Source organism: Neomonachus schauinslandi, chromosome 12 (assembly GCF_002201575.2).
Source record: "Neomonachus schauinslandi chromosome 12, ASM220157v2, whole genome shotgun sequence".
In the NCBI taxonomy this organism is placed as follows: Eukaryota; Metazoa; Chordata; class Mammalia; order Carnivora; family Phocidae; genus Neomonachus; species Neomonachus schauinslandi.
Window position 1 is genome coordinate 16,125,516 of NC_058414.1, and position 26,308 is coordinate 16,151,823.

Here is a 26,308-nt window from a genome sequence, read left to right on the forward strand (position 1 = left end):
AGAAAAAATGCTAGCCTCCTGATACTGATCCAGGCTACCTACCAGAGAGAAAGGGACCCTCGACAGAAGCCCAGTCCTGCAGAATGGGCCAACACAGGAGGAAGGGAAGTCTGCATGGCACTTCGGAAGTGCTGCCTCCTGGTGGGCATTAGAATACCCAGCGCCAGGCCCTTGAGCACTGGACCGTGCGTGAGTCTGGTGATAATGAAGATCAGAGGGTACACAGGAGTTTACCTGCTGGAACTGAGCCACTGGCTTCCAGGCAAGGGAAACAGGAGCAGCCCAGCCACCGACTCAGAGGGAGAGCAATAAGGATGGTCGTCTCTGTGGTCCTTGACATCACCTTGCTCAGAGTAATGAGGGGGAGGCCACCACCAACATTTCACTGCAAAGGGAAGCCTGTCCCTCTATCGTTGTACTTCTGAAGCAAGAACAGCCAGCTTTCTCTGGAGGAGTCTAGAAAAGCTTTACAAAAGATGGCAGCTAAAGGAAAAGTGGAGAGGGGAGAACGGTGTCACATAGGAGGGAATGGCCTGTGCCAAGGCCTGAGTCACACGAGTGCATGATGTGTCCAGGGACAGAGGGAGAGAGTCTAGCTCTCGGGCAGGCAGTGCGCAAGCGGTGTTGGGGCCAGACTGTAACCCCGTTTTGTTCTGCCGCACTGAGAATCGTGGATCCGGTAAGTGACAGGCCGCCGGTGAAGGATTGTCAGCGAAGAAGCCCCAAGTCTAAATCTGTGTTCTCTGGTGACAAGAGGATGATGGCTCAGAAGAAGCAAGGATAAAATTCGGGCAACAGTGGGGCAGCTGGGTGGCTCATTCGGTTGAGTATCTGACTCTTGATTCAGAGCCCTGAAATTGAGCCCCCCCCCACCGCCCCTGGGGGGCACCGTGTCAGCGGGGAGTCGGCTTGGGACTCTCTCCCCCTGCCCCTCCCCCCCAGCTCGTGTTTGTGCCTGCGCTCTCTCTTTAAATAAATTTAAAAAAATAAAATTTAGGCAACAGAGACTATGAATACATTGATGTAAGTCTAGAGAAGAAAGAATAAGTGGAGAAAAACAGCTGACTTACCAGCATTTGGGAGAGATTTCCTTCATAATATTATTTGACCACTCTCATCTTGGTTAGAGCTAAGTTAAACGTCAAACCAAAAATGTAATGTTGTAAAATGTTCTGCTTTGAGTAACTGAGGGAGACATAACTCTGTTTTGGTCCTCAGGACTTGGCCACAAGATGTTAAATTTGGTCTTTGTAAGCAAAATGAAACAGTCCAGTCAGTAATATTTAGCCTTCTTCCCCCCAGCACCCCCACTTTCCTGCACCGTACTAGAAGGGATCTTAGGAGTTAAGCCAGTGAAAGGTCTGACCCACTGACTGACAATGGGGGGGGGGGTGGTAAACTGGATGCAGGGACTGTTCCAAATGGACAGGAACCGGAAGGAAGCACCGTGAGGTCGGAGCCTTTAAATTCTCCCATTGGTGATGCTCTGAGACCCAGTGTGACCCAGAGCAATTACCCTCTGAAAGGACAGGACAGTGTCCCAGGGCCAGCAAGCCAAGGCCCAAGGGGAGTCACTAACACTGTGATTGACCACCAGCCACGCTTGTGCTGAGAGGAAACCATAGGAACTTTGGGGGAAGCAGCGGAAGACCACGTCCCTGTCTGTCACTGGACCCCATCAAGTGTTTAGAGAGGCTGTGCTCCGAGAGTGTGATTTTATGTCTCAGGGCAATGGAAGGAGGAGGTATGGAATTAAGCACAGCTGAGGTTCCTGGTTTGGACAAATGACTGGATAAAGATGCCATTAACTGAGAAGGTATGAGGATGAGGAAGAGGGAGGAGTTCCAACAACACAAGAGTTCAACTGTGAATGTCTTATGTTTGAGGGGCTGGTGAGTCATCCAGAGAGAGGTGTTGGTAGGCAGTTGGGAGCATGGAGCCAAAGCTCAGGAAGTAGGTGGGGTTGGAGATAAAGAAGTGGTTTAAGCCATGAAACTATCTGAATGAATTTGCCTCAGGAATACACAGAGATTTCTCAGGTGATAAAGCCCAGAGGAAACATCAACATTTAAAGGGGAAGGTAGAAGACAAGAATATTTTGTTTTATCTTTTTGGTATATGACAACATAAACATCATTTGGTTAATAACTTACTGACATAGTCAGATCTAATTAAATAATGGAGCAAAAAGCCAATCACTCCCAACCTGGGAGGTACTTGATAGTATTTCCAGAACTTCCATAGCAGAGCATGTGCTACCAAAGTATCTGGGTAAAGGTAAAAACAGAGATTTTCAAGGCTGAGTGAATGTGAAAAGACTGATCTTCTCTGCCATGTCTTCTCTTGGACAGATGTCAATATAAATCAGTGAAATGGGTTAGTTAATTTGGTCTTAATGGTGCATTTGTAGAGAATACCTTTACTACTCAAATTCTAGGAGCCAAAGTATGCTGCAGACTGTCTTGCTCTTTCTCTGTTAGTTTCATTAGACACAGTTTCTTTTCTCCGAAGCACCAAAAGCCTGGTATCTGAAGGCAAGAACTCAGGAGCAAAAGACTATACAAGTTAGTGAATAATAAAAACATTGCGTTTATCAACCACTCTTCTCCAGGGTGAGATTTACTTTGTAACACATTACAATCGCAAGTAGGAAGGATGCCTACTGGCAAGTGTTTGAATGTGCCTACAGCTTCCATCCAAAGGAACTCAGGGCTGCTCCCACAGACAATTCGTTCCTCAAGAAAGCACTGCACCCTGGTTGCTTGGGGGAGCACAGTGTGAGCCTCTAATTCTTTGAGTCTTCCCTCTTAGTTTCACACGGCTGGAGCAGCTAAGGGAAAGCTGCAACTTAGTTACAAATTTGGTAGGAATATTGCAGTTTGTTGTTGTGACCCTGATCTCAACTCCTCCCAGCTTTTGCTTTCAGAAGTCTGGCACATAATGAAGAACATTTGCTGTAAAATAGAGCTCTTTGCCTCTGTATACAAGGGGTGCGTGTGTGTGCGCGCGCGCGTGCGCATGTGTACGTCAAAACCCAAGGCAAGTAATTTCACCCATCACCTTTTATGGCAGGTTCAGGAACATCGATCATCTTTTTTCCCCTCCCCCTAGGTGCCTCGGGGGAGAGGTTTTCTACTTAAACTCTCACTTTCAGGTGTGCCTTTACACGCCCTGTTTGCAGCCTGCGCCTCTCAGCACAGCCTCGCAAATCCCGGTAAGTCTCGTCTTCTCTCTCCCTGACATGTTGGCAGTTTTTGGATTAAGTGAAGCTATCAGCAAATTCAGAATTTGTTGTGTATGAGGAGAGCCAGCGTAGAGGATAATATATCAGAGCATGGAGTATACGCATTACTGTCACAGAAGGAGAATCAGGTAACATGTATACACAAGACATGTACACAGTACAATATCCAATGGCAAAAATTGGTGCTTAGTGGCCAGTGGGGTGCAGCCAGTGACCTGAGCTTTTCTGTTCCTTAAAGAAAGCTTCGAATGATGCAATGTTGAGCTGCACAATTTATAAATTGTGTAATAGGTGAATACTTACTTTCCCACAGTGATACAACTTGGGACAGTTGGGAAACGTCCCAATTCTGTAGAACTAGCCATATCTTCAAAATATATTGTTAATATCTTAGGTATGTATAAGTGGTGAGTTTTAAGGAGAGCATGGTGTCTGCTGTAATTTAAGGGAAAGTGAGATTTATAGCTTCATGTTCTGCATTCCTCACTGCGATGCAATTTAAGGCAACACAGTTGAAATATCTGATGATTCCTGAAGTAATGTGGGAGAAAAAAAAAACATGTGTTACACAGATAAGGGAAAGTTAAACATAAGATTTCTATGAGAACTGTCATTTTAAAATGTGTAAAATAACCCATTTGAAGTGTGCCAGAAGAGAATTAAGGGCTAGTATAAATATGTGGATTATGATGATCCCCCGTGTTAGAGATTACTGTACAACTTGCAGAAGGAAGCCTGCAGAGAGGCTGTTTCCCACACGCTGTTTGTACCCGTGGGTCTACCTAGGACAGTGGGGGGACACTGCTGGGCAGCTCGACACTAAATCCCCCTCATGTCTCCATCTGTTGCCTCCACATCGTTTTGACAAAAAAGAAGAAACTCTTCGACGAGCTGTCACCTTGAGCACAACCTTCCAGTGAGGGCAGATGAGGTAATGGTGGTGGTCAGTAAATTAAAATCGATTAGCAATGCTGGGAAATTAGTTATTGTCAGTTTCACATACTTTACTCTTTATTGCGACACTTAATGTAGTTTGAGCCCAGGGTCCTCTAGCGGCATTCCCTAAACCATCACCAAAATGCATCCAGGGCCTTTGTAAACATATTTACATGCTCTTTGTCCAAATAAGGGGTGATAGTATGTTTCTTCATCCCTATTACTTTTACAAATATCACTTAAACTCACCAATGAATTTAGCAAGAAAGAAATTGCATGTGGCCTCTGTGAAGCTTCGCAAAGGTCAGGTCTGGTACACCAACCAGAAAAGCAGCACCGATGAAATGGAAAGCCTGCTGAAGGAAGGTATGGGGGGGATGACCACCGCACCCGAAAACGTGCTCTATGGACAGCCGTGCGTTTTTATACTGACTGGGTGATTTCAGAAAACAGATTTTGTAAAAGTTGCCAGACTGCATACTCTTAACACTCATCTAGCTTGGGACTTAGATTATCTCAAATGGGAAACAGAAAACTGGGAGCAGGACCAGAGCTGAGGAGCTTATGGGAATGAAGGGTGGGGAGACAAGGCCCTGACTCAGGGCACTATTGATATTTGGGGCGAGATAATTCTTACTTAGGGGGATGGGGCTGCCCTGTGCGTTGTAGGAGACTCTCTAGCACTATCCCTGGCCTCTGCCCACTAGATGTCAGTAGATCCTCCTCTCCGATGTGACAGCCACAAATGTCCCTAGACCTAGGGTTCTCTGCTGAGCAAACCAATCCTGAGAACCCACTGCGCTCGTGAAAGCAGGAAAGCTGATCTGGGCCTCAGCCTTTCCAATGTAATCACAGGGATCAGCCATAACCCACCTTCGCTGAGAAGGAAGGAGATTCTACATCAGGAGGTAGAATTGAGTGAGGTGAGATAGAAGGAATGAATTGGTAACAGGATGCCAGGAACCATTGCAAAGTGACATAGAGAAGTAAGAAAATGGGGGATGATTGAAGCCCCTTTGCCACATTTTATTGGACATTTCAAGGAGAATATTTTTAGTAGCCTGAATTTACCAGAATTAACTCATGTCTTCATAGCCTGGGCCTCAGGGATTTCAGAGATAGCTGGATTAAAGAATTTAAAACCCCAGTGTTGGCCTTCCTTTGGGACCACTCCCACTACTTGGCTGGAGGACAGGAAGCTGGGGACCCCAGCCCATTTTCTACCCATCATGCCTCTGGGCCCTGTAGAACCCCATGTGTGGATGCCTCGGCCCCAGACCAGTTCTTCTGACCTGAAAGCTGTAAATCGTTCACAGGATGTGGGTTCAGGATTGTTTCCCTAAACAAAGTTCTAGATCAGTTCTAAGTGGAGACAAAGACTGGGAATGGATGAGCTCCTTTAGAGTTTCTTCGAGCTGTGATATGAAAACAAAATTAGGAGTGTGGATGGGTGGTTACATCTATAGGCCCATTGATCTCCCAAGTGCCTCCTCTTACGGTATTTAAACTTTCAGGTTTAAAGACACCTCTAGATTCACACTGGGGCTCTGGAAAGCAAAGACCAATGGAAATGGGGAGAACGTCAGGAACTAGAAGCCACAGAATAAGGCGGTGGGGGGAAGAGGTGGAGAAAGGTCTGCATCAGGGAACACCCAGGATTGCCAATTGCCATGGGGATCGTGAAAACAAAGCCAAAGCAGCCCCAGCAGGGATGGGCCCATCCAGGGCACAGTCGAGGCCTTCAAGTCAGGACAGATGAGGTGAAGTTCGTGAAAGAGGCAGTAATAAAAATCAAGCTAGAACACTATGCATGCAGTTGGCGTCAAGGTTGGACGCTGGCGTATTTTAGCAGAAATGCAAACTGCCGATCCATGAGTATGGAATGTTTTTCCATCTTTTTGTGTCTTCTTCATTTTCTCTCATGAGTGTTCTGTAGTTCCTAGAGTATAGATCCTTTACCTCTTTGCTTAGGTTTATTCCAAGGTATCTTATGGTTTTGCATGCTATTGTAAATGGAATCAATGCTCTAATTTTTCTTTCTACAATTACACTGTTAGCGTATAAGAAAGCAACTGATTTCTGTGCATTGATTTTGTATCCTGCCACATTACTGAATTGCTGTATGAGTTCTAGTAATTTGGGGGTGGTCTTCTGGATTTTCCACATAAAGTATCATGTCATCTGCTAAGAGAAAGAGTTCGACTTCTTTGCCAATTTGAATACCTTTTATTTTTTTGTTGTTGTTGTCTGATTGGTGTTGCTAGGACTTCTAGTACTATGTTGAACAACAGTGGTGAGAGTGGGCATCCTTGTCATGTTCCTGATCTTAAAGGAAAGGCTCTCAGCTTTTCCCCATTGAGGATGATATTTGCTGTGGGTTTTTCATAGATGGATTTTATGAACTTGAGGAATGTTCCCTCTATCCTTACACTCTGAAGAGTTTTAATCAGGAAAGGATGCTGTATTTTGTCAAATGCTTTTTCTGCAACAATTGAGAGGACCATATGGTTCTTCTCTCTCCTCTTATTAATATGTTCTATCACATTGATTGATTTGTGAATGTTGAACCACTCTTGCATTCTGGGGATAAATCCCACTTGGTTGTGGTGGATGATCCTTTTAATGTATTGTTGGATCCTATTAGCTAGGATTTTTTTGAGAATTTTGGAATCCATATTCATCAGGGATATCAGTCTGAAATTCTCTTTCTGATGGGGTCTTTGCCTGGTTTGGGAATTAAGGTAATGCTGGCCTCATAGAATGAGTCTAGAAGCTTTCCTTCTGTTTCTACTTTTTGAAACAGCTTCAGGAGAATAGGTATGATTTCTTCTTTGAATGTTTGGTAGAATTCCCCAGGGAATCCATCAGGCCCTGGACTCTTGTCTTTTGGGAGGGTTTTGATCACTGCTTCAATCTCATTACTGGTTATTGGCCTATTCAGGTTGTCAATTTCTTCCTGTTTCAGTCTTGGGAGTTTATAGGTTTCCAGGAAGGCAACCATTTCTTCCAGGTTGTTCAATTTATTGGCATATAGTTGTTGATAACAATTTCTAATAATTATTTCTATTTCCTTGGTGTTAGTCATGATCTCTCCCCTTTCATTCATAATTTTATTGATTTGGGTCCTTTCTCTTTTCTTTTGGGTAAGTCTGGCCAGTGGTTTATCGATCTTATTAATTCTTTCAAAGAACCAGCTTCTAGTTTCGTTGATCTGATCTACTGTGTTTGTGATTTCTAATTCATTGATCTCTGCTCTAATCTTAATTATCTCTCTTCTAATGAGTGGCTTAGGCGTCGTTTGTTGCTTTTTCTCCAGTTCTTTAAGGTGTAAAGTCAGTTGGTGAATTTGGGATTTTTCTATTTTTTTGAGTGAGGCTTGAATAGCTATGTATTTCCCCCTTAGGACCACCTTTGCAGTATCCCATAGGTTTTGGACCGATGTGTTTTTGTTCTCATTGGTTTTCCATGAATTGTTTAAGTTCTTCTTTGATTTCCTGGTTGACCCAAACATTCTTGAGCAGAGTGGTCATCTACGCTGCCCAGAGCAATCTATACCTTCAACACCATCCTGATCAAAATTCCAATGACATTTTTCAAAGCACTGGAACAAACAATCCTAAAATGTGTATGGAATCAGAAAAGACCCTGAATCGCCAAGGAAATGTTGAAAAAGAAGAACAAAGCTGGGGGCATCACGTTGCCTGATTTCAAGCTATATTACAAAGCCGTGATCACCAAGACAGCATGGTACTGGCACAAAAACAGACATATAGACCAATGGAACAAAATAGAGAGCCAAGATATGGACCTTCAACTCTATGGTCAAATAATCTTTGACAAAACAGGAAAAAATATGCAGTGGAAAAGAGACAGTCTCCTTAATAAATGGTGCTGGGAAAATTGGACAGCTATATACAGAAGAATGAAACTCAACCATTCTCTAACACCACACACAAAGAGAAACTCAAAATGGATGAAAGACCTCAATGTGAGACAGGAATCCATCAAAATCCTAGAGGAGAACATAGCCAGGAACCTCTTCGACATCGGCCACAGCAACTTCTTTCAAGATACATCTCCAAAGGCAAGTGAAACAAAAGCAAAAATGAACTTTTGGGACTTCATCAATTCTGCACAGCAAAGGAAACAGTCAACAAACAAACAGGCAACCCACAGAACGGGAGAAGATATTTTCAAATGACACTACAGACAAAGTGCTGATTTCCAAGATCTATAAAGAACTTCTCAAACTCAACACCCAAAAAAACAAATAATCCAGTCAAAAAATGGGCAGAAGACATGAACAGACACTTCTCTGAAGAAGACATACAAATGGCTAACAGACACATGAAAAAATGTTCATCATCATTAGCCATCAGGGAAATCCAAATCAAAACCACACTGAGATACCACCTTACACCAGTTAGAATGGCAAAAATTGACAAGGCAAGAAGCAAGAAATGTTGGAGAGGCTGTGGAGAAAGGGGAACCCTCTTACACTGTTGGTGGGAATGTAAGTTGGTACAGCCACTTTGGAAAACAGTGTGGAGGTTCCTCAAAAAATTAAAAATAGAGCTACCCTATGACCCAGCAATTGTACTACTGGGTATTTGCCCCAAAGACACAGATGTAGTGAAAAGAAGGGCCATATGCACCCCAGTGTTTGCAATAGCCAAACCGTGGAAAGAGCCGAGATGCCCTTCAAGAAATGAATGGGTAAAGAAGATGTGGTCCATATATACAATGGAATATTACTCAGCCATCAGAAAGGATGAATACCCAACTTTTACATCAACATGGATGGGACTGGAGGAGATTGTGCTAAGTGAAATAAGTCAAGCAGAAAAAGTCAATTATCATATGGTTTCACTGATTTGTGGAACATGAGGAATAGCATGGAGGACATTAGGAGAAGGAAGGGAAAAATGAAGGGGGGGACATCGGAGGGAAAGATGAACCATGAGAGACTATGGACTCTGAGAAACAAATTGAGGGGTTTCGAGGGGAGGGGTGTGGGGGGATGGGTTAGCCTGGTGATGGGTATTAAGGAGGGCATGTATTGCATGGAGCACTGGGTGTTATACGAAAGCAATGAATCATGGAACATGGCATCAAAAACTAATAATGCACTGTATGGTGACTAACATAACATAACAAAATAAAATAAATTAAAAAACAAAAAAAGAAATGCAAACTGCAATGACTTCAAGTTGGCAAATGTTTTTGGTATTTTTCTACGTACCTCTGGGGAAAAGAAGATGAATGTTCGCCTTCAAGTGCTTACAATCTATGAGAAAGGTTTAGACGAGGTCTTAACATTAGTTTAAGAAAACAGTGTTTTTCTATGGTGATGCATTTACCCCAGAGAAATGAAAATACATACATTCATACAAAAACTTGTAGATAAATGTTCATAGCAGCATTATTCATAATAGCCAAAAAGTAGAGAAAAATGCCCATGAACTGATGAATGGCTAAACAAAGTGGTATATCCATCCATATAATGGAATATTATTCAGCAGTAAAAAGGGGCCATCCCTGCTGGGGCTGCTTTAGCCTTGTTTGCACGATCTACAGAGCCCAGTGGCATGACGGGTTGAAGGGTGCCCCCACCTGCCTGCTCTGTCCCCCCAGTACCACCTGGACCTGCAGTGCCTTAAGTGGGGGGCCACCCAGCCCAGGCAGACAGCTGGGAATGCACATGGCACAGATTAGGTTCTTGTGAGGTGTTACTGCTGTCCCAGCAGCAGCAGCTCTGGTCTTCAGCGTTTGGACCCGGGAGTTACTGATGAGCAGTGGTTCTCAAACTTGGGCATACATCAGCCTCATCTGGAGGGCTTTGTAAAAGGGCACAGTGCTGGGCCCCATCCCTAGACTTTCTGAATCAATGGGTCTAGTGCCGGGGCCTGATCATTTGCATTTCTAACCAGTTCCCAGGTGATGCTAATGCTGCTGATCCAGTAGGGTGACCAACTTTTGAATTTGCCCAGACCAAAGGGCGTTCCAAGGATCTGGGAACTTTTGGTGCTAACACGAGTAAAGTCCCCTGCACACTGGGATGAACTGGTCACCTTGTTAAATCCATGGGCCACACATTGAGAATGACTGTTTAAGGAGAGGAGATCAAATTTAGATTCGGAAGCATGACAGGGAGGGAACAAGGATGACCCTCAACATTGTGGCCTAAGCAAGTCGGGCTGTGGTAACCCCAGTGGCTCCCAGACTTGGCTGCACGTTGGAATTACCTAGAATTAAAAACAAAACAAACAAACAAAAAAAAACACTGTTGCTGGCACCCCACCCCCAGATATTCTGATTTGATTGGGATAAAATGTCCCCTGGGCAGCAGGACGCGTAAAGCAGGCCAGGAGATTCAAATGTGCAGCAACATTTGGAGCCATTGGTTATGCCCTTCTCTTAGAATGGAATCCAGGAGGAGGGCAGGTATGTGGGCAAGTTGATGAGTTTTAGGTGTTCACGAGCCATCGGTGGTTCTCCGCCCTGGCTACATATGAGAATCCTCTGGGGGGCATCGTGGACATATTGGCACCTGGGTCCCACTCCAGCCATTCTGACTGAATTGGTCTGAGTTGGGCCTGAGCATCAGTCACTTAAAAATCTACCCCGTACATACAATGGAATATTATTCAGCCTTAAAAAAGAAGGAAATTCTGACACGTGCTACAACACGAATGAATCTCGAAAACATCATACTAAGTGAAACAAGCCAGTCACAAAAAGACAGATACCGTATGATTCTCCTTGTATGAGGTACCTGGAGTAGTCAGATTCATAGAGGCAGAAACTGGATCGGTGGTTGCCAGGGGCTGGGGGGACCGGAGACTGACAAGCTGTTTCATGGGTACAGAGTTTCGGTTTTGCTAGATGAAGAGAGTTCTGGGGATTGGCTGCCCAATACTGTGACTGTACTTAACCACTTTCAGATGGTTAAGATGGTAGATTTTATGTTATGTGTATTGTATCAGAAAATAAATATTTTTAAAAAGAAGTCATGAAAAAATAATCTTGCCAGGGGTTTCTGAGCTGCGGCCAGGGCTTTGGAGGTGCTCAGCCAGCAGGGGAATTATCGATAAGCCCGGTAATTCTGCACTGAGGAGCTGGTGATACGCGTTGAGCAATTATGAATAAGAGAATGGTATCTATTCTAGTCTAGCTTGGGTTCGCCTTCTAGTGCTCTCTTCTTCGGAGCAGGTCAGGGAGGTTGCTCTCTTCTTCGGAGCAGTTGCTGGGAGGTTCACTTCCTTGTATCATGATCTTTATTGTTGCTTGAAGATACTTCATAGACTGACAAAATTCCCAGGAGTTTATTTGCTTCACAGATGTGTGATGAACTGTGATACTAGGAAGTTTTGTCCCCCCCACCCCTTCCCCCACCCCATGCTCTGCCAAAGGCATCCCTTTCTTTTTTTTAATTTAAATTCAATTAATTAACATATAATGTATTATTTGTTTCAGGGGTCCAGGTCTGTGATTCATCAGTCTTACACAATTCACAGTGCTCACCATAGCACATACTCTCCCCAACGTCCATCACCCAGTTACCCCATCCCCCCTCCCTCCCCTCCAGCAACCCCCAGTTTATTTCCTATGGTTAAGAGTTTCTTATGGTTTGTCTCCAAAGACATTCCTTTCACACGAGCTTTTGCTCCTGTGGTCAACATGGCAGTCTTCTCCTTTCTCTCTAAACCTGGGTCATTAGAATTGTGCCATCTGCGTCCCTCCCACCTTCCCAAAGGAGGGAGATTTTAGCCCTCGGTCTGTAGTTGGAAACAGTGTTTCAGTTTGGAATCTGCCCTGTGAATGGATTCCCCACTGGAGAGAAGCAGAGATGCTGTGTAATTTCATAATTTCAATGGCATTCAGCAACCCACACAGAATGGACCTTCTGAAGGCTCCGTTCTGGATTCTCCTGTAGGTCTTGACAAGGTTTGGTATACAGGGAGCAGTCCAAAATCGCAGACTGTAAGAGAGAGGACTCATTATCAGTTGGAGATGCTGCGGGGGGCACTGCTTCTCAGTGACTTGTCTTCTTATGACATTGGGACGTCCAAAATGAAGCCCAGGCTGGGGAAAGAACTTGGGTCACAGAAGGAAATTCGCCTAAAATCAGGCATTTAAACAAAAGACTTCGTAAGGAGGCTGGCATTTGAGTTTAGGAGGGTGGCATTCAAGGCAAAGCCAAGAGCATGAGAAGAGAGTTCCGAGAGCGGAACGCCAGGCACATCAGGTTAGGGGGACTCAGAGCGTGGGCAGGGAGGAAAACAAAGAATTCACTAGGAAAAGCCTCGAAGGATCGAAGGGCAAAAATAATTCTCACCTGTAAATACATGGAAAAGCATTTTTACATTCACTACTACCCAAATAGAAACATTAAAACCAAAAGGACAATGTATAATTTTTTGCTCTTTAAATTGACAAAGCTTTAAAAATTCATAATACTCCATGTTGGGAAGGGCATGAGTGAGCAGCGATTCTCATTGGCTGTTGGTGAGCGTGTGCACTGGGACGAAATGTCCACACGGCAACTTGGCAGTTACATCAGCTTTATACATGCACACAGCTACGTGCACGCGGTACGTATGCATGTGTGTATGTACTCTTACAATATTTTTTTTTAAAGATTTTATTTATTTATTTGAGAGAGAGAGAATGAGAGAGAGCACATGAGAGGGGGGAGGGTCGGAGGGAGAAGCAGACTCCCTGCCGAGCAGGGAGCCCGATGCGGGACTCGATCCCGGGACTCCAGGATCATGACCTGAGCCGAAGGCAGTCGCTTAACCAACTGAGCCACCCAGGCGCCCATGTACTCTTTACTTACACACATGTATGTTTGTGTGCACACAGACGCCTGAACACACACGTGCTCTTTGATCCATTAGTTCCACTCCGCTTAATGTATCCTGGGGAAAAATTCGGGATATAAATAAAGATTTAGCAAAAATGTCTAGAACAGGAAAATACTAGAAACAAAGCACACATCCACCAAGAGAGGATTCGTTAAATAAATTCTGGTTCCTGCATTCAGAGGAATACTATCCAGTAATTTAAAAATACTGCTGCAGGAGAGCATTTTACCTTCTCTCCTCCCAACCCCTGCGGGGCATGTACACACCCATCCCTATCAGGCTTCCCCACACAGGGACTTGGGGGCGCCCTCCATCTAGGGAGATATAGCTGAATCTGCAAACGGGGACACGAGTTTGGTTTGTGGAAGCCCCCAGGTGATCCTGATGTCCCTCACTAGGTTGAAAAATTACTGATGTAAAATTCTATTTGCTGGTACGGAGAGATGTCTGGGATGCATTGATTGAAACAAGCATACAATATGCTATCGTTTTTGGAAAATACTTACATGGAAGGGAAGCACTATGGAAAAACATACAGCAAGATATTAACCACTTGTCTCTGGGTGGTAGTACTACGGATAATAATTCCCTCGCTTTGCCTGTCTGATTTTTCTGTTTTTTCAATAATGAGTACATACTGATTGCATAATTAAAAATTTTTTTCTAAACAATAAGAGGACAAAAATAGGTTAAAATAAAAGTATGCAAATGAAATTGTCTTTGTTCCATATAGTTCCTACAAACTATTGCATTCTTTGATTTCAAGAAAATAGAGAACAAATATTGGTAAAAATTTTATGCACTCTTACTTTTTAAGAAATTGGGCACTGTACATATTTTGTGTCCCTAAAGAATCACTGAAAGTTGATGGCAATTATTGATTCTATCAGTGACTGACTTTAACCTCCTTTTTTTTTTTTTAACCTAGCAAAACTGAATTTAATCAGTTCCTGACAAAAGAATGCAGTTTATGCTGAGGTTTTTTTTGCACCTTGGTGAGTATTAGTTGTCAAAATCCATTTTCTGCTTTTACTGAATTGTTCTAAAATATTTAGTAAAAATGTTTTTTAAACATACCCACCTCTTTTTTTCTGTTCTATATATTGTCATGGTTCTTCTGTTGTATAATTGTGTCCAGCAACTAGAAAATTCCACTCCAATATGTTTTCTATCCACACATAGCTATTTCAATCATCTTTAATGGAATATTACTATCAGCAGATAAGTAAATTAAGATACCGAGGAAAGTAGAAATACTTTCAGATTCTTAATTTACAAGTAGAATGCATTTTAATTTTGAAATAGAGGCCTGTTTGAATGTAGCCCTTGTCCCAGTAATGAGGTCTTGTGAAGAACTTACAGGCAAAATGTCCTCTTCTGAGTAAGCCGCAGCTCCTTTCCACTAAAGGGCCAAATCCTCCATGCCTCTGCCATCTTTAATAAACTGAGAATAATTTACATTAGTCATAGAGAGGATGTTTCCAACAATTACTCTCTTTGATCCTGACTTTTTATAACAGTCCTGCTTTTAGTTATTAAGTACTGACTAAATTGCTTAGAATCTTCTCTTCAAAGATTCATGCTGAATTTCTTCATGGCAGCAAACTTTCAGAATCTCATTTTTTAATGTTGTTAGCCCCAAACCCTGAGGCAGTCTCCCAGTTAGATTTGCTGGTGGTAGAGGAAAGAAGAGCTCAAAGTAGGAAATGCTCATTTGTTCTCTGTTGAAAATTCTCTGCCTTGGAGAGGTGAGCCGCAAGTCACTGGGAGCAGAGACTTGTTACTTGCCTCCCCCAGGACAATGAAACTTAGATCTGGCCTCAGATGGCCAGAGAAGAGCTGTTTCCTTCTACATTTGCCTCGGATGCTCTCTTTGGGACTAAACTCGTGTTCAAAATCAGAAGCAACCACTGAGGATCCCTGAACCTCTGTGTAGGATAACTTCCTCACACCTTGCCAAAATTCTAAACGACAGCAAGGTTGCTCAGGGATCCCTCTTCAATCAGGAGACCTTTCTCTCAGGATGAAAGATCTTCAAAATCAAATTAGCTTGGGCAGAAAAGGACCTCAGGGCGCCTGGCTGGCTCTGTGGGTGGAGCGTGCAGCTCTTGATCTCGGGGTTGTAAGTTTGAGCCCCAAGTTGGGTATAGAGATTACTTTTTTAAAAATTTGAAGAAAAAGAAAAAGACCTCACTACAGTAGATCCTGGGTTTCCAACCGTAAGCTTACCCTGATCTAACCCAAGTCTCTAGGGTTGCCTATGGTCAAACTACCAACCAGGTTAATCCTACATATCAGCTTGGGCATTTTCTGGTTTGTAGTTCAACCACAGGTATTTATATAAAAACTGGAGCCTATTTAAGCCCTTAGACTTACCTTCTGACTAAGGAAGATTAGGAAAAATAATCCTAATATGTGTATTGGCCAGGTTTTAGGAACTACACACAAAGTACAAACCCTACCTAACATGCATTCTTTATAAGTTTTCTTACCCATAATAAGTAATGTGTGTATGTTTACAGCCTCTAAACTCCAACACGATCTCTAAAGTATATGAAAACATCCCACGTGTTTAAGAAAATGAAAACATCCCACGTGTTTAGAAAATGAAAACAATATACAAAATGAGAGATTATATAATAACGGTTATTTCTACAAAATGATCTTTCACTTTACAGAACATTTGCCGTGCATTTTCTTTAAATGACCAGATCTCCTAACTTCGTGTTTAATCAGATCCTATCTTCAAGATGCATGTTGTTTTTGAGGAATGCATTGATTCTCTAAAGACATAAGCGTCTTTATTCTCTGAATCAATTCCAGCCTGTTGCTAATGTGATAATCTGGCAGTTGAAAACTCTAACCCAAGAAGGGTATTGCTAAGGCTATCTGTGTTCGGGCATGAAGCTTTAACTGCTTATGTTGCTAGCCACTTTTTGCCAAGTATTTGAGGCCGGAAATTCATATTCTCATTTAGACTATTACATGAATAATAATAGTTCGATTTCCCTAAGTCCTGGGATACTTTTACTTCTGAAAAGTACACATCTGATCAAAACAAGTTAGGCCAAGTCAGGTTATAAAAACATGTTAAATCTCTAAGGCAGCAATTCCAATAAAAGAATTCAGGATGGAACTTGTCTAGAAGATTAAATCCCTGGAAGGGAAGTCTTAGCTAATCCACACATAGCAGCATTAGCAGAGATTTTTTATACCTGACCTTGTCTTTAAAAGCCTCTGTCTTTGGGAGTCCAAACTTCTGATTGGTTATTTATCCTAGAGGTCAAGTCGAGGAAATAAAAGGAGATCTGGGTTTGGATTGTTGGGTGAATAAAAGGAAAAATCCATGTTAACCAATGTAGGATCATTTATTATACAGTGAAATGAAAGTATGCAATGGTGCTAACTTTTTTCACTTGTCTATCTTCAAGAAGGAGAAAGCACTGTTGTGCCTCTGTTTTGGAATAATAGTAATCTTTGCGATGAGAGTGAGGACAGAAGATTCCTCGTCCAAACGAGTATTTGGTAACCTGCGTAGAAGGAGACCTTATGTATCATATTCTTAGCTGTAGAACTATGATCTATGTATTAATGCCTGATAATAATCACAAAATGACCAGATGACTAGAATAGTTCATGTGGGGAATGTGGACATAAGAGAAAAAACATTGCTTTTCAATAGCTTCTATTTTTGGAGGACAAATTGAAGGAAAGAAATCCATTAAATGCAAAACAAGACCATCAAAAAATTCTTATTGTTTTACAATTGAGAAAGCTGGAGAGAAACCAATCTTATTCCATAGTATGGGAATAATTTTCCATTTTATGCCCATCCCTCTCACTCCCATCTGCTGGAATCAGGGCTTGGCATAAATCTTCAAGTCTCAAGGGAAAAGTATATAAGGGCAGCTAGAGAAGGCCATGTATGTGCATATTATCTTAGAGTGTAGGGTTTACTTGATTCACTGTCCAGAGGCTGATGGGGTGATTTTGAAGGGGCAGAGGATTCTGTGGGGTTTTTTTCACTTTTTATTTTGAGATTATTGCAGGTTCTCATGCAGTTGTAAGAAATAATACAGAGAGATCCCATACACCTTTCACCTAGTTTCCCCCAATGGTAACTTCTCGTGTGAAGATAGTGGGGTATCACAACCAGGCAATTGACAAGGTTATAGTCCTTGACTTTGTTCAGCTTGTATCAGTTTGACCTGCGCTCATGTGTGTGTATTTAATTCTATGCAATTTTATTAATGTGTCCATCACCAAAGTTAAGATACCGAACAGCTCCATTACCCTCAAGGAGCCCTAGTACAACCCTTTTCTATCCACACCCTCCTCCCTACCTCCCTAATCCCTGACAACCACAAATTTGTTCTCCATCTCTATAATTCTGTCATTCAAGAAATGGAGCCATGCAGTGCATAACCTTTTAATTGGCTTTTTTCACTCTGTAATTTGCAAAGTTTTAATTTTGATGAGGTCCAATTTACCGATTTTTCCTTGGACAGATCATGTTCTTATAGTCAATCCTAAAATGTCTTCACCTAGTCTTAAGTCTCAAAGTCTTTCTCCCATGCGTTATAGGAGTATTATAGCTTTACAGTTTTATATGTGCACTGAAGTCCAGGATCTGTTTTGTGTTAATATTTGTATAAGGTGTAAGGTTTTGGTTACAGTTCATTTCCTTGCCTGTGGATGTCCAGTTCCTCCAGCCCTATTTGTTGAAAAGGCTACCCTTCCTCCATTGAACTGCCTTGGTGCCTCAAAAATCAGTTGGGCCTATTTGTGTGGGTCTGGAACTCCATCTCTCACAATATCCCAAAGGGGCATGATTTGTTCCATGGTGAATCCGAACCCAACAGTCCAGGTTATAAACAGGGTCAATTGAATTTACATGTTTTAAGAGAAAGTCATTTCCCAAGGATTTCTTAAATTCTCCGATTGGTTTTGTACAGGTTGGAACAATAAGTATAAGAGGCTGGATTAAGATTTTCCTTCCTTGTGTCTATGCACTTTATTTGCCCTAAAATGACACATAGAGGATTTCTAGTACATACAGGCTGTCTCAAGTCAGGTTTCCTAGACGCAGAGCCTGAGACAGGTATTTGTGTGTCCGTGATTTAGTGAGGGAGGGCTCTGAGGAGTAAGAGAGTGAGGAGAGGGGAGGCAGGATGTGGTGCCAGCTGGAGTGGGGCTTCAACCTCCTCCTGTGAAAGGTTCTGAGCACAAACCACACCACAGAGTTGCTCCCAGTCTGAGGCAATGGTGCCAGCCTTTTGAACTGTGTATCCATTAGTCACTGGCTATAGGCTGGCCCAGGTGGGGACATGAACGCAGATGGTATAGCCTGGCAGGCTAAGAGATTTCCATTAGGCCAAGGGCACCAACAGTATCCACAACCAGAGTCTTAATGACCAGAAAACCAGAGAACTGGTTTTGAAAGAAAATGGGACTATTAACTTTCCAACTTAACCGCTTGCTTCTTTAAGCCTTCTGCTACCCTTTGACTGCCTTCTGTGCAGCCATGTCTGTTGTGTTCAAGGGTTGCTCGGTTACACAAAAGCCCAAGATGAATGCAAAAGGGGCTCCTGTCACCCCACCACCGGTGATCTCCTGGTGGGTCGCAGCGCACAGCTCACGGCTTCTTCTACCTGTGGGCTGGACGGAGCCCAGAAATACTGCATTCTCAGCTACCTCGAGGTGCGTTTGTTCTTTGTTTATTTGTTGGGACATTATTGAGTTGATGACATAGATTTTTCTAAGTGTATCGGGGGCCAGCCAGGCAACATGAAAGGAGGACACGTCACCCTTTCCTGAACGTCAGAGGCACAGGTGATATGATTCCAAGTCCAGAAGCCCTTGACTGATCAGAAAAAAGGGAAGATCTGCTTCATCTCTTTCTTTTTACCTTTAGAATTAGAAAAGCCTCCTTGGTTCAGCCTTCGAAGGGAATTACTATGCAATGTACTGTTCTATTTAACTGCATTAGTGACTCCTAGAGAGTAAATTTAATTGACCCATCAGTGAAGATTGAAGATCCCTCAGGGTCTCAAGGCCATTACTCTGAATGTGAGTTCTCATTGTCCTGCCTTGGGTGGGAGGGTGGGGGGTACAATGTTGAATTGATGGCATGCCAGCCTCACGATGCCACTTGGAAATTGTCTTGTCTAATAGGCCAAAAGATCCCAATATGAACATATTTTCGTGCCTTTTTTTTTACCCCCCTTAAAGACCAGTTCTATAAAAGGACCAGCTGCTTTACGGTTTTTTCCTTCTCCACGCTCTGGGAGCAGAACAAGCATCCAAGGTCATCTGAGTATCCTACCTGCCGAGGAGCCTGGGGCAATCACGTCAACCCCTTATTTAAGAGGATGTGCAGGAAGGAAGTTGGACATAAGCCTAATGATTGCGGCCCAGGCTTTTCCATGTATTGTTCATTGAAAGCAGCTCCTGGAGGTCTCTGGGAAATGCTTTGTATTCTAATTGGTTTCTAGTAAAAGAGGATGATTATAAATAAGTGGAGACAATACCTGAGTGCTTAGCACTGTTCTAAGTTTGGGGAGGACTTGTTTCAGAAAGCAAATTCACTACATGTGCAAGGAAATGACACTGTAGAAGTTTTGTTCAGGTGGAATGGATGGCCCTTCCAGTGACTTCACTAATTCCAGGCCCTCTGGACAAAGAAATGGTTCTCAGCTCTAATCTTAGAAACTCTCCAACCCTGACATCACACATCTTGTTCTCCAAACACTGACATTTTGCTTACTCTTGCCTTGGCCAACTCATGCCATACCCTGACAATAATTAGGACTTGATACTCCTATCTTTCAAAGTCACACCACCAAAAGTAGAAGTAAATCAGACTTCAAGGTTTCTTTTGTCTCGAGAATGCCAGAAATCTTGAAATCTTAGAGCTGGAAAAAAATCTCAAAATGTCTTCAGGCTGACCAAGTATTCTGGGTGGGGCTACAAGGACTGGTCTACTTAAACATTTGTGCAGCCCAGAGGATGGTTTTTTTCCCCATCCATTGTCTAACAAATCGCTACCAAGCCAAACATTCTTCTCGGAAGCTTCAAATCAACATTGACCCATAGCGTTACCCAAGTTGGGACTCCCCCATCCGGTTCCTGCAACTAAGCATCCTGTGTAGCCAGGTCCATCAAGGGTATGCTCCTAAAATATTTACAGAATAAGCCCCGAAGTTAAACATTTTCCCTAATAATTTCCATAGTCTTACTGGAAATCTTTTGAAGTCTTGACATCTTTTGATGGAATCATAAAGCTTCCGCTCTCCTTTCAGGACAGGTCTGGGGCAAGCCTCCCCATATGCAGAATAGATCTCGCTTCCATCGCTCCTTAATTTCCAAAAGACATTTTGGTGGTTTTTTGCAAGTATAAGGCTTATGGTGGCCAGTGATTCTAAAGAGATTATATGGACCTCTTGAAAGGCTGGTTTACTTTGACAGACATTAGCTGAAATAGTCATTAAAATCACCATGCAATCAGTCAACAAATTTTATTGAGCATCTACTATGTGCCAGACACTGTTGTAGGTAAGGAGGATACAACCTTATATGAAACAAAGTCCTCGCCCTCATTCGGCTTAAATTCTAATGATGGAGACAGACAATAATCCAACAACTATCCAATACAGTCTCAAGTGGTGTTATAGGCTTAGAAAATATCACAAAGCAGAGGAAGAAACAGAGAGTGGCAGAGGCCGTAAGGGTGGGGAGGTGGCGGTATTTTAGATAGAAATCTGAGAGGAGGGCAGTTAAACAGAGCCCCAGAGAAGGGAAGGAGCAAGAGATGGGGCTATTTGAGGGCTGGAGGAAAGGGGAGCAGAGAACAACTTGTGTCAAGATTGTAAGGCAGTGGAGTTCCTGGTGAACTCAAGGAAGAGCAAGAAGTGAGTGCAGCCAGAGTTGAGGGAATCGAGGGACGACTCAATTTTTAAATGTGGCTGCTAGATGCATTAAGTTAGCAAACTCAAAGGCCAGTCTTGGCTGTTGCAACCTTTGGAAGTCCGTTCCAAGTAAAGTAGTGCCAATTTACTAATGAGGCCTTCTAGTCTGCAAGACAAGGGGGCAGGCCTCTCTGTTACGCGTTCAGTGAGAATCTTTTACAAAATCCACATATTACAAAGTCCACAAACGTAGAGGTTTTGATCATGGAAGTTTTTCTGCCAAAAACTAAGTCTGAGAGAGAAAGGAGGATGGTTGCAGATATCTTGGTGGCCAAGTGTTTCATTAATTTCTTGCCAAATATTCGTTTTCTGACTAAAGAGAGTAATTCCTCAAGGAATGTATCCTGTTTATTTCTCTACAGTTTAACATAACTTCCAGATCATCTGCCTCTTGTGTAAGACAAAAATTAGCTCCACATAAATTTGCATTTTTACCCCAAATATATCAATTTATCAAATTTCTGGGTCATATTTTTATTGCATTTGTCATTGTTAAGTACCTATTGATGGAAAAATTGATGTCTCGTTATTTCCTCTGCTTTTTATTTTTAGCCAGATTGAAAGATAAATATAGCAAGTACAGCTTGTTTTCAAAATCAGATCAACAGTAAGTAATTCTGACTCTTTATTTTTTATCTAAATGATGGGCTTTTCCAGGGGGAGCAGAAATGCTTCATCTGCGACTCGAGATTCCCATACGACCCATACACCCAATCCCACAGCCACACCATTGAGAACGTAATTACAAGTTTTGAACCAGAGAGAGAAAAGAAATGGTGGCAATCTGAAAATGGTATGATTGAGTTCCTTTCCAGTTTTTCATTTCTTTACATTTTTAATAAGCTGTCTTTCGCTCTGTATGATTGTAACAATTTCACAGCAAGGAGCCCTGTTGGAATGGAACAGCCTCCACCGAGAATGTAAAACCCCGTATAAGAACAAACTTGATTTTCATTTCAGGAAAGGTTATTTTCCTCCAGAGAACTCAGTGTATTTTAAGAACCTAACTCTGGGTGCTTCACTCTTTCCATGTGCGGGAAGAAAATATCTGTGCCTTCTTTTGTTCTTTGTAAAAAAAAGAAAAAAATAGGCCACTTACAAGGTGCTGGTGAATGAAGGCTAATATAAAACACCCTGATGTAAATGGAATTAAGGATGCCCCGGGGGAAATCTGAGAGTTATCACCACATACTTCTTCCTTCTGCAGTACATGCAGGGAGAGAGAAAAAGAACATGTCATTTCTTGCTGCAAGCCAAATATTTTCATGTAAAAATTGAATTGAAAGGATAGTTGGTGCTAACTAAAGGTCTTTCCTTCTTGGATTTGTGCTTTTCTCTGTTCATGAACAACTGTGGTATTGAAGCTTATATTGGCCCTGATGGTCCGTACTTCCGAGGTGCCCCTATCAGGACCCGACTGGGCTTCCTCCCGTCCCACCCCAGCCTTGGGCCTTACGTGCTTGAATGAATGTAGCTGGCTCACTCATGATGGCTCCTCTTCACCCATCTGGGACCCTCAGCCCACAAAATGATTCCATTTGCCACATCTCTATATGTTGTCCTGGGGCTACAATCCCTCTATCCTCTTCAGACGCCTAAGCCTACTTCCCACAGGGGATCCTAGACCATTAGGGGAACATGGGAATAATCATAATGTATAGGATCATAATATATAGGGCAAGCATAATATGAGGCTGTTTTTCTCTGCTGCCCATTCAACAAGTATGTGATTGGTGTCTACTAAATGCCAGCCCATTTTGGACCCCAGTTACTCATCTCTAGTTGGGCTCTCCTTAGTGCATGGGAAGGCCTCTGCCACAGCCACCTGCCTTCACTGATGCCATTTTTGCATAACAGCTGTTTTCCTTCTTGTTTCTGTTTTTGGTTTTTTTGAGAGAGAGTGCAAGCAAGGGGAGGGCCGGAGGGAGAAGCAGACTACCTGCTGAGCAGGGAGCCCGATGTGGGACTCGATCCCAGGACTCTGGGATCATGACCTGAGCCCAACCAACTGAGCCAACCAGGTGCCCCACTTAACAGCTGTTTTAAACCACGTGCCCAGCATTTGTCCCACATCTCCTCACAGACGGAGTGCCCCTCTGTCAGAGTTGTTTGCATAGAACAAGGGTTCTCAGCCAAGAACTATTGAGAAGGGAAAGGAGATCTCCTTTCTAGAAAGGATGAGGAGCCCTTGACCCGGGAATGGGGCTGCCCTCTGAGCTGCAAACCTTCCTGAGTGGTTCACCCTCTAAGAAGACTGCTTCCCGGGCGCCTGGGTGGCTCAGTTGGTTAAGCGACTGCCTTCGGCTCAGGTCATGATCCTGGAGTCCCGGGATCGAGTCCCATATCAGGCTCCTTGCTCAGCAGGGGGTCTGCTTCTCCCTCTGACCCTCCCCCTCTCATGTGCTCTCTCTCTCTCATTCTCTCTCTCAAATAAATAAATAAAATCTTTAAAAAAAAGAAGAAGAAGAAGAAGACTGCTTCCCATTTGCTGCAGCCCAGTTAGTGCTCTCAGAGCTGTTTTGTCTGGTCCCGGAGCCCCTCACCCTGGGCACTCCTGGGCGTTAACAACATGGCCGATCCAAACTGAGATGTGCTCTTGGTATAAAACCATTCCAGATTTCTAAGACCTCGTTTGGAAAAAATGAAACATTGTTAATAGTTAAAAGAAAGCATTATTAGTTTTTTTAAAAAATGTTGACCACATGTTGAAATGAGATGCTTTTAATATATTGGGTTCAATAGATTAAAATTAGTTTCACCTGCTTATTCGTACTTTTTAAAGTGTGGCTGCTAGAAAATCTTAAATGACATGTGTGACTCGTATTCCGACTGGACAGGGCTACTCTAGAGAGATCGGGGCTTCTGTTCCGTCCAGGCTGGGGCCCATCCTCCACGTCCAGGCAGAAGGTGAATGGCCGCTGACTATCTCAGTGCAAAGTCCGGGCCAGGCTACTTCTTTCTTCTTAGTCATGGAGGAGCCGCAGATCCTTACTCCAAGGGGACTATTTCAGGCTGTCTTTTATGCTAGGTGACAATAAAACTAGTCCAAGTGATCGTTAAGCAGCTGCTGGAAGAATAGGGTGTGTCAATTTTTACCAGGATCTGGCTTGCTAGCTCATGGTTACGCACAGTCAAGAGGTGAGTTCAAGGACATGAGTCCACCTATGGGAACATCCCGGAAGTCCCTTGGTGGGACGTGATACTGCCACCCAGTGGCCGTGTGCACAGCCACCATAACATGAATGTGGGCACGGTCTGGGTAAACCCTATATTGCTCTCAAGTAGACCTTCTGCATGTGGAGTGTCATGGGAAACCACTGGACAAGACCAGGAAAGAGTGTGGATCCCCAGCCATGCGATTTCAAAGGGCTTTATTACGGACAAGCCACAGGGAGGGATTAATGTGATAAATAGGGGTCTCTCGAAATCACTGATCTTCTTCTTTCTGGATTTTTCTTTAGGTCTTGACCATGTCAGCATCAGATTGGACCTAGAGGCATTATTTCAGTTCAGCCACCTCATTCTGACCTTCAAGGTACAGATGTGTGGGCTTGCCGCCCCCTCTATCTACCTACAAGATGCTGGGCTTGCCTGGGATTTCACTTCCTTTCTTCCTGGCAGAGCACAGAAGGCTTTGTAAATCTCTGCTCAAGCTTTGTCATTTGGGTTTTGGTTCCTGAGTGGAAAACAAAACAAAACAAAACAAACAAAACGAACAAGAACCCCACTGCTCATTAATTAATCACTTAGATGGTCAACCAAAAAAAAAGAAAAGAAAGAAATCTTACAAGATAGAGCAGAAAGGAAAACTCCAAGCACTGGGGTGATAGGGACTGTAAGAACTAGAAAAATATTTTTAAGGAGAAAAAGGCAGGAAGTGGAAATTATTCAGGGAAATACAGAAAGGTTGCGATCAGAAGAGGCAGAAAAACGAAAGGGTCTTTACTAAGGATAGTTAGATGTCAGAGAAATCCTGTGCTGTAGTCATTCCCAAATCATTCATCAAAATTCTAATTTTGTCATCAGGCTGGAAGCTGACTTATAGTAATAAAAAATGAAAATAAAAAATGAAAAAAAGTGCCCCACAAGTGTTTGCCCTCAGAGGGCTCACCGCCTAGTAAAGGATACAAACATACATAGAGATTTAAAATCATAATACAAAATGGTAAGTGCAGGACCTGACATATGTTCAGAATGCTGGTGGACTCCTTAAGGAGGTGAACTCTGCTCTGAGGAATCAGAGTAAGTTTTCTGGTAGATCTTAAAGGAGTTTGCCAGAGAAAAGTGTTCTTGTCAAAGAAAACCACATGCAAATCGCTATAAAATATCAATCACGTTGCTTTTTAAAAATTGACATGCTCTCCTTCTTCAATGAGTAATTCACACAGCCCATACACATCTTTTATACAGAACCAGATTCGAGGCAAAGTATATGTTCATGAAAGCTTGCCCACTGATTGGAAAGAGATTTCTGTGTGTTCATTATATGAGAGATTCTCAAAGATACAAATAAAGTTTGAAAAATGGAGATTAGGAAATACAAATGTTCAGTCTGAAGCGGATAATGAAATCTGCCTTTGTGAACCATTACAAGTTTACCTCTTGTTTTTCTAGACTTTTCGGCCTGCTGCGATGTTAGTTGAACGCTCTGCAGACTACGGACACACCTGGAAAGTACTCAAATATTTTGCAAAAGACTGTGCTGCTTCCTTTCCTAATATCACATCGGGCCAGGCCCAGGTAGTGGGAGACCTTGTTTGTGACTCCAAATATTCGGATATTGAACCCTCCACTGGTGGCGAGGTAGCCTCTCCTTTCTTGGATTTCTCTGATAGAAATTAAACCTTTTTTTTGTTTTGCTACTGTGGTTCATTTAAATGAAGACAATTTAGGTAGTGTTTACTGAAATAGAACTTAAGCTGTTGTTGTTTTTTTTTTTTAAGAATGAACATGTCTAAATTGAAATGAGTCCTGCATTCATTTTGAACTCGGATAAATAGTAAATAACTTACAGGAAATAACTCTGCACTGGGCACCGGGATGGCTGTATCAGTTGAGCGTCTGACTCTTGATCTCAGCTCAGGTCTTGATCTCAGAGTCATGAGTTCAAGTCCCTTGTTGGGCTCCATGCTGGGCATGGAGCCTACTTAAGAAAGAAAAGGAAAATAATTCTGCACACGAGTGCCCAGCTGAGGGTGAGCAGGGACTGAGACCCCAGGCTGGGTGCCGGGGCACAGGGCCCCCAGAGGAAGGAGCATCTGCTTCTAACCCTTGCTATAGGCTAGTGGCAGCCC

General features: G+C 42.9%; 1 protein-coding gene across 1 annotated transcript in view; it reads left to right on the forward strand.

Moving 5' to 3' along the window:
• The first annotated feature begins 3,173 nt into the window (after nucleotides 1-3,173).
• The window catches only part of LAMB4 (laminin subunit beta 4), a 102,492-nt gene continuing 79,357 nt past the window's right edge, over nucleotides 3,174-26,308 (forward strand). The window contains 6 exon segments of the mRNA XM_021682940.2: nucleotides 3,174-3,214; nucleotides 13,976-14,042; nucleotides 18,590-18,747; nucleotides 21,672-21,807; nucleotides 24,476-24,549; nucleotides 25,629-25,817. Of these exon segments, the coding sequence (XP_021538615.2) occupies nucleotides 14,009-14,042; nucleotides 18,590-18,747; nucleotides 21,672-21,807; nucleotides 24,476-24,549; nucleotides 25,629-25,817 (591 nt within the window). The 5' untranslated portion in view covers nucleotides 3,174-3,214; nucleotides 13,976-14,008.